This window comes from Fragaria vesca, linkage group LG7, assembly GCF_000184155.1.
Source record: "Fragaria vesca subsp. vesca linkage group LG7, FraVesHawaii_1.0, whole genome shotgun sequence".
Taxonomy (NCBI): domain Eukaryota; kingdom Viridiplantae; phylum Streptophyta; class Magnoliopsida; order Rosales; family Rosaceae; genus Fragaria; species Fragaria vesca.
In genome coordinates, this window is record NC_020497.1 from 7,461,902 (window position 1) to 7,471,431 (window position 9,530).

The window sequence follows — 9,530 nt, forward strand, 5'->3', positions numbered from 1 at the left end:
TTTCGGTTGAAAAATATGTCCAGTCAGCAACTTAACCACTGATTTGAACGGCCATTTAACGGATGGACCTAATTGTGTGACATTGGATAGTTAATGGAGTAATCGATTGAAATTGAAAGTTAATGGAGTAAACTGTCGAGCGCATGAAAGTTAATGGAGTGACCAGTAATTTCTCCTTAAAATTTAAAGCTGAATTGCTGCAGTTGGTTTTCCTCGATCTCTTTTGGGGTTTCGGTGGCAGGGATGTCATGGTAGATGGAGTTACTGCAGCTGGTTCTTTTGTTACAGGGATGAGGGAATTTTCAGCTGGAGTAGATTCAGAATCAACCTCCACCAACTTCACATCTTGATCCTCCGAATCCGAGTTCGAATTGGATTCGAGTTCGAAACTTTTTGATTCTGTTTCGACTGTGTTTCCCATAGACCAATCCATGGGGAAGACTGAGAGTGATTGACTGATGGATTCGTCTGGGTTTGATTCAAAGACTGAGAGAGAGAGGGCTGAGAGGCGAGTGAATGAGAGATTGAGAGTGAGAGAGGCGACAGATTAGGCCATTAGGGTTTTTTTAGGCTTTATATGCTGCATCGGATTTGCGACACGTAGCCTCAGAAATTTTAAGTTCGGGTTTTCGGTCCGGGTCGGGTCGTCGCAGACGAAACCCGGCCCGATCCGGAATTTTCAAAATCGGTCCGGGTTTAGCCAGACTCGTTGTTTTATGTGTCAAAACCCGACCCAATCGGGTCGGTTTCAGGCCAAACCGGTCCAGGTTTTCGGGTTTTGGTTTTAAAAAAACAGCCCTAATAACCACCATTTCCGTTACCTAGCTTTCACCACCACACATCTCACCTAGAGCCTCAATTTCACCACTCATATATCCTAAAGTGATTGGAGTAAGGAGGAGAAGAAACCACCATTCATGACATTGGAGACCCATCTCCACCACCACTTCCATCTTCATCAATAGTCATCTCTTACTCTCTACTCTTACTATTGATGTATTATTGGATGTTGAATTTTTTTTTCTCTAGTTATGAGTGAGTAGTGAATTGTTGGGACTATAGTTGAAACCCCTAACCAATCTTGTATGAAAGTGATGTTATACTATGCTTGATGCGATTTTCCAATACCATCTTCACGTACATGTTTATTCAAGAGTTGAATGCATTTACTTAAGTCTACTCAATTTAAGTTGATGTGTTTGCCATGTCATGGAATTTTTCTAGGAGATTGAGTACCTTTTAGCAAGAGAAAGCATGAAAGCAAACCATGTGTGCATGTGAGGTAGTGAGTTAGAATCACCTAGACCTAGGATTGGTTTGCTTGCTTGGTTATATAAACTTTGATCTTTATGAATCTAGGAACATTGAATTCAGACTTACCCGGTAATAGAATGTGTTCTTAGGTAGTCAATTCTACACTTAACCGGTTAGAATTGATAACATCAAAGAAGTTTAAGCCTTAGTAGTCTTAACCGGATGCTAAGAAGGTAATTGGTCGGGTATTGGGATTGAATTACTTGTAGCTTGATCATCAATGCATGCAAGGGAGGCTATGGTGGACAACCTTAAGATCTAACTCCCATCCATTTGTCAACAACTGGCATAGTTTAGCTTTGTTTATTTTACTTGTTTTAGTAGCTTTTATTTGTTCCAGACCAAATCAAATCAAAATCAATCACCACATATTTGCATATACCCATCATTAACTTTGATTCCCTTTTGAGTCATTGTTTGTGAATGTACATTTGCATATTCTTCTATCTTACCTTAGGACTCCTCTCGCTAGCTAGAGCAGGATTTCCCAATCCCTTGGGTTCGACAACCCCTACTCTAAACTCCACTATTCTATATATTACTTGCTCTTTATATTTGGGGGGTGGATTTAATGCTAACACGGGGCCAACAATAGATGCGGCACCGCCCTGGTTGAGAGAAACATACTGATCCATTAGTAACACCCGTCCGATGACAACGTCGATGGACCCACCGTCAGATGGAACCCAACCCTAGCGCCGCACGCTCTCTCTCTCTCTCTCTCTCTCTTATTTCTGGAACCCAACCCTAGCGCCGCACGCTCTCTCTCTCTCTCTCTTATTTACTCGTTAATATGAATATTTTGTAGTTAAGGGGGAGAATATTACTAGTAATTACTTTCCTATTAGCTAGGACTCTGTATATTCTCAAACCTTGTCTTCAGCTTCTCCTTCTTCTGTCTTGTCGGCATTTGCTTTTTGAAGAAGAATTTGTTATGTAAGAATTTGTTATTTGAAGAAGAAGAAGAAGAACGAAAGAGATTTGGCCCTTAATTTGTTGTTTGGATATGGAGCTAGGGAACGTAGGTTCCACATCTACTCCCGGTGATGTCATTGTTGTTCATAACTATAACATGGGACTATATTCGTTCAACAATCAGGTTACTTGTAACTATTGTAAAAATTCTAGTCACTACAAGAGTCGGTGCACCAAGCTAATTAATGATGAGACGTAATCTCAAATGGAATGGTGGTAACAATAATCACAAAGGCAAAGGCATCAATTCAATTGGTGCAACAGGAGCAAGAACTAGATTTCTATGGCCCCGAGTTCATACTAAGGGTATTGTTTCCTTAACTCAAGAGTAACGAGGTAAACTTGGTGATGCTTTACATGTTATTGGCTTTACTGGTAATAATACATGAATAATTGATTCCATGATATGACCTATGATAAGTCTTTGTTGAGTTGTCCTTTGATCCCCATCTATAACACTAGTCTCTAATCCTAATGGTGAGTCTTTTCCAGTCTTAGAGATTGGGTCTGTCTAGGGGTTACACACTATTACTCTTCATAATGTTCTCTTTGTTTAATCATCTCTTGTATGTGTCCCAGTTAAATGCACAAAATAAATGTTCAATAACCTTTTATCCTATCATTCTTATCTTATCTCCTAATAAAGCTTATATAATTTTTTATTTTTTGATCAAAAAGAGCAACTGCATTTATAGATTGTGAAATACTATATCAAAGAGTATGAAGTGGCCCTATTAAGCCCTACACAACTAAAGAAAGAGTATCGCACTCCATTACAAAGACTCAAAAACTCAAGTCGTTCACTAAAATAGGATGCAACCACTCTCGTACCATCTTCCACTAATAAATGGGAAAAGGTAGAGAGAGCTGTAATTCATGGGAAAATAACCCCAACGAAATGACTGAAATGAAAACAAAAACGTATTAACATTTTAGCCTCATCCACGTATGCTCCATCCAGACTGAGATCCTCCTTATTAGAATCAAGCTCCATAAAAATGACTCTATGTTGCACGGACACGGACACTGACACGGCGACATGACACAGTGTGACACGTCGACACGGAAAATCCAAAAAATCTAAGATCCAACACGGCAAATAATTAATACATTTATGTATTTTAATATATAAAAAATATATACTAAAAACATGAATTCGAGACCATATGCGGTTATCAGCAAAGAGACATTACAATTAAATGGAGATTAGAAAACCCGGTAACTAATTTGAAGTGGAAAAGGGAGATGAAGAGTAGAAAAGGGAGATTAATTTATCAGCAAAGAGACGCTGCAATTGAATGGAGATTAGGAAACCCGGTGACTAATTTGAAGTAGAAAATGGAGCTGAAGGAAGAGAGGAAGAGTGGAAAATGGTGATTAAGTTGCAGTTTACAAACCAGATCAGATTATTAGAGTTTAACCATTGGCTATGAGGGATATATCATATATCAACACTCTTTTATTCTTTTTTTCGTCTTTTTGCTGCTTAGAGGCTGTGATAATTTTTCTTTTGGGTTTATGGTATTTTTTTTAATTGAAATTACATGGCGTGTCTATCAAAGTGTCAGGCCGTGTCAAAAAAGTCAACATCTTCCCGACGCGGTGTTCGGACACTCGAACACTCCGCCCTCAGAAGTGTCTGTGAAATATAGAAATGACTTGAGCATCACATTCAAGCTCCACATGTGTATTCCCCGATTACAAACAAAAAATTTTGAATTGTTACTGTCAACAAAAATTTTCGAACTCCCCCACATCAGTTTCTATGATTTTCAAGGGAAAAATCTTCTAAAATTTCATGATGGACTAGCCCATATAATTTATGATTTAATGAAAAAATAGTAAAACACTGTAAAAATTTTGGTAGAAAATTCGAACAATCTAATTTATTAAAGATTGCATTACTATCTATATTTCGTAATAACGTCATCCATGATCACTTTACCTTACTCGGAAGAACATCGATATCTCCTAACTGAAAATCAAAACCCCAAAAAAGGAAACTAGTTGAGATACTTGATCTGTACTTTCTTTTATTTCATGAGCTTTTGATCTGTACTTTCCCCAAACCGTTCAACGTGTTTCACCTTTTACATAGAGACAAATTTTAGATCTTGAATAAACCAAATCCTACTCTGCCATCTCCGAATTACAAGACTTCAACTCATTTCCCCAAAAAATCCCCTGCAAAACCACCTCACACACCCACATCTCCTCCCTCCAATCACCTCCCCCCACCTCACCAACCTCACAACTCCACCAACCATCTCCATCTCCATTTACACTATACTCTGTGTAGCCCCGCAGTGGATCACCTAACTGACATTTCCAATACTACCCCTCACCAGAAACAATCAGAAATGCACAAATCTGTCTCAGAAATCTAGAGACACAAACAAAGGAGTAGAAAGAAACAAAGCTTTAAAGCGTTTAGAGATAGAGAGACTGAGAATTAAAGATTGGATTTTTATGAAGAAACCCTAAAAGCTTCCATAAATGACATCCGTGTCCCCAAAGTCACGACCTTTCAAGAAGAGGCCAAGGGCTCAGAGCCTCCCGGACCAAGTCCTGAAGCATGTTATCCTCAAGATGCATCTCCACAACAACGACCTCCTCCGCTCTCCGCCCACCACTCCTCTCTCCGAACCCGACCTCTCCTCCTCCTTCCGGGCCCTCTCTCTCGACGACCCGACCCGACCCGACTCCACCTCCCTCCTCTCCGACGAACTCCTCCTCCTGATTCTCTCCAAGCTCCCGGAATCGCAGTACCTTCCGAACTCTTTGGTGTGTCGGCGGTGGCTTTATCTCAACGGCAGGCTGGTGAGGAGGCTGAAGGTGTTGGATTGGGGGTTTCTGGACTCGGGTCGGGTCTTCGCCCGGTTCCCGAATCTGGCGGAGGTGGACATTGTTCATGCCTGCATCAGGTCGCCGCGGAGTTCGGGGATTATTGTGACGAGGAAGGGACTGTCGGTGCATTTGGACTCGCTGTTTAGTTCAGAAGGATTTATTGAAGAAATGGATGTTTTGAAGCAGAGTGTGGTGGACGATGGGCTGAGATTGATAGCTAATTCGTATCGGAATTTGAGGAGGGTTGCGGTGATAGGCGCCGGGGTGGATGGGCTGTTGAGTGTGGCGGAGGAGTGTGAGATGCTGCAGGAGCTGGAGCTGCATTGCTGTGGGGACATGGCGCTGAGGGGGGTTAGTGGGTTTAGGAATTTGCAGATTGTGAAGCTGATTGGGTGTGTTGATGGGTTTTACAGCGCGCAGATAACGGATATTGGGTTGACTATTTTGGCTCAGGGGTGCAGGAGGTTGGTGAAGCTTGAGCTTTTTGGGTGTGAGGGGAGCTATGATGGGATTAAGGCGATCGGGCAGTGTTGCCAGATGCTTGAGGAGTTGAGTTTGAGTGATCATAGGATGGATGGCGGGTGGTTGGCTGCGTTGCAGTTTTGTGGGAATTTGAAGACCTTGAGGCTTGAGTCTTGCCGGGGGATTGACTCGAGCCCTGGCCCGGATGAGTATTTGGGGTCTTGTGGGACGATTGAGGAGTTGCATTTGCTGCGGTGTCAGGTGCGGGATAAGGATGGTATGAGAGCATTGTTCTCTGTTTGTGAAGGTGTGAAAGAACTTGTTCTGCGGGATTGTTGGGGATTGGTGGATGAAGTGTTTGGCTTTGCAAATATTTGTAGGTATGAGTCTTTTTCGTATGCATTTATCTCTGTTTGTTGTCTGCTTCAAAATGCACTCAGATGTATATTAATAAGAAAAATGCCCTCAAATAAATGGTGAATGATATACACTCAACTTAATGTTTTGATTATGCCCTGTTTGATTTGTGTGCAATTAGGTATCATTTCCTTTATGAATTTTGTGTACTACTTGCCAATGCTGTTTGTATTTAACATGACTAGGAAACCATAGTATAGGAGATGGTAGCATGGCTTTACCAGAAGTCATGTTTTTGAAAAATTAGCTGTACCAGTTGGAAAAATTAGTCATCTTTAACTTGGATCAAAGCAGTTATAACTTAACTTTCCAAAGTACTTCAGAGCCTCTGAAGTCAAGTGCTTTAGGTATACTAAATATTGATGTTTAACTGTGAATTGGATCAAAGCCATAATAACTTTAAAGTTTCAAAGTGCTTCAGAGGTCCCATAGTGCTACAGGTTGTATACTCTAAATTTAACTGTGAATTGGATCAAAGCATAATAACTTTAAATTTTCAAACTGCTTCAAAGGTTCACCTTGTGCTATAGGTTGTATGATAAGAAGTCTGGTATCAAATTCGGGTATGAACTAGGATATGTAACTTTTTAAGAATAAAGCAAAGTTTAATCTTACTCTGACAGAATGAGATTATAAGTAAAGAATGTTAATTGTGTTTTGGGTGAAGGTATGACTCCTTAGTTTATTGTTCTTATCATCAAAGGCATGGGTGATTGGCCTCTACTGTTGACCTGTAAGCTTTATTGTTTCTTTCTGTACAAAGCTTGTAGTGTTGTCATTTGCGCAAGCTAAATCAGGTTTAGGCCTTGCCTAAGGTCAGCTTGAGGTACAAACAAGTTGAGTGTGAGCTCATCTTGGCCCATTGTTCGAACCCTAGAGGTTTAAATTAAGACTAGTCAGCTGTATATTGCCAGCTTTGTGCCTAGTTCGGAGTAGTCCAATGAGAAGTCGGTGCATGCCCTGTGACTTGCGACTATCTCAAAGCAAGAGAACACCAGTTTATCCACCATTACCATCCAGAAGATATTTATTAAGAGTGGCCGACATGTAATATATGTTCAAATCTTAGCATAAAACATACTTATACAAGTCTTTTTCTCTACAAGCTAAAGCAAAATTAGTGTGCAGCAAAGCTGGAACCTTTTGAACAGATAGAGAAATCATATTTTTGGTATCCACTGTCCTTTGAAATGCATTTGACAATGTTCATATGCATGATTCTGTTCGTTAACGGAACTTCCTCCAGAATATGCACCACAAAAGTAAGCTGTCCACATACAAAATGATTATTTATGATGAGAAGTTGAAACTTCTCAACAACACATTTTTAATGTTTAAGGAAGGAAAGGAATCAATCATTAGGGACAAAAGTTTGTAGGATTTATCTTGATCTATGCAAAACATGAAACTAAGACACTCTCACTCCAAATATGTTGATTGTCAGGGTAACCATATATAGAAATTTGTGAATATTAACAAGAACTTTGTGGAAAAATTGCTAGAGTTGGTTGAACGTTATAGACGATTTCATAGAAATGAACATTTTGGAAATTTATTCTACACACGCACACAAACAATGTAGGGACTTATAGTTTCTTGATGCCTAGAAGAATTAATGCTCTTTGTTTTGCTGTCTGAAATGCCTTGATGGATGTTGCAGTCTATGCCGAATAAACATATTAGACAGTTTCATAACAATTGTTACATCTTGATATAGTAACACAGGCCTATAGTTTCCTTTTGACATCACTTCTTGCTAATGGATATAAAAACTTGTCTGGTGTTTGGCTGTGAAGACATCAGTCTACTTTCTACCAGTTCAGACATTTTGTCTTTCAGGTCTTCATCCTTCATCTTCTAGTGTTTTAAGAGTCTTGGACCATGAAGAACCCTACATAAACTCGTCAAACTAGTGATTGTTTTTTTTTTTTTGCCTTCTTTCTGTTTTCCTTTTTGTGTTGTATGTATGACCATTCATCATCTTATTTTGAGCCAGGTTTTTCTAAGTGGTAGGTTGTATAAATAAGTCTATGATTCAATTGCATTGATTGAACTGTAAGTCCTTCTTGCTTATAATATTTACTTTTACTTTTGATAGGAGAGTGAAGCTGATAACCTTGGAAGGATGCTCACTGTTGACAACAGGAGGTCTGGAATCAGTACTCCTTCATTGGAAAGAGCTTCAGGTGCTTAGAGTAGTATCATGTAACAATATATCGGACAGTGACATTACTCCTGCCTTGGCCACCTTATTTTCTGTTCTTAAAGTGTTGACATGGCGACCAAATTCCAGATCTCTCTTGTCATCAAGTCTTGCTGGGACTGGAGTGGGAATGAAAGGTGGTAGGTTTTTCAAGAGACTAAAGTCTTGACTCGGCTGCTTGTTGATGGGACGATTGCCTTCAATTTAATGAGCATCCAGATTATTTAACTGTCAGGTGTTCAATGTTGGTCCATACACTAAATAGGTAGATTGTAAATGATCGTATCTTATTTAGATGTTCGGCATTGTGGTGAGTGAGGGTAATTTGTTTCCTCACTTGCATCAAGCCTTCGGAAGGGAGTTTGTCATTGGAATGACATTCTAGGCTCTCCTGTTCCCACGTGTGTTTTGAGACCTACCTATTGGCCGAGTGCAGCATCAAGTTGTCAAGTGGCTAGTCTCGTTTGTCTAATATTCAGCAAGTTTAGACGGGCTAATTTTATCACATTAATTAGTCGCTAGGAGTTAGAATAAGTTAAATCATGAGTACAGTTTGTTCCTTTTTCTACTTTGTTGATCTATGACATAATTGACATGTACTGGGAATGAAGTTCTATCATTTGGAAATGTTTGAGCTCATTTTCACTTACTATACATTCGATGCTGCGTAGATGTTTTTTTTTTCTTACTGTGTACTATCATACTGTCTAATACTCAGCAAGTTAACACATGGATGTGTCATATTTAGTTGCACCGACTTGCCATGAGTTATAAGAGAGGAGCTGTGGTTGAATATATTGTTATGTTGTGGTAATCTCTTCTGACTTGGCTCTGAGTTTTTTGAATTAATGGCCAGCATCAGTTAAGATCTTCTGATAGACCTTCAGGTCATTCAAGAGTTGAAGATGGAACCAATTGACAACATTTCAGGTTCGGAAATGAATAATTTGCTCCAATTTGTTTTTTTTTTTTTTTTTTTTTTTGACTTCTACAATTGTTTCTTAGGAGACACAGCAAAGATGAGTCCGGAAATGAATAATTTATTTCATTAATTTGTCGCTTAGAAGACAGATCAATGAGTCATATTTTGAACGTGTGAAATTAGATGATGGTTAATACTTAATTGGATTTCAGGAAAACAAATGCAAAACTTTCAAACAGTTTCATGTGTCAAATATGTTATCAGTATTCATTGGTGTAATATTGGAGGAAACAAAAAAAATACATAATAATTCATATGAAACTAAATCACATGCTCCATTGCTCCTACAGCAAATAGAGAAATTGATCAGCTGTTATCTAGAATCGCTTT

General features: G+C 39.3%; 1 protein-coding gene across 1 annotated transcript; it reads left to right on the top strand.

The window, feature by feature from the left end:
• Positions 1–4,798: 4,798 nt before the first annotated feature.
• On the top strand, positions 4,799–8,659 carry LOC101307433 (F-box protein At5g51380-like). The gene is made up of 2 exons (XM_004306913.1): positions 4,799–5,978; positions 8,114–8,659. Exons 1-2 carry the CDS (start codon positions 4,879–4,881, stop codon positions 8,385–8,387), a joined length of 1,374 nt encoding a protein of 457 aa, XP_004306961.1. The 5' UTR covers positions 4,799–4,878; the 3' UTR covers positions 8,388–8,659.
• The last annotated feature ends 871 nt before the right edge of the window (positions 8,660–9,530 follow it).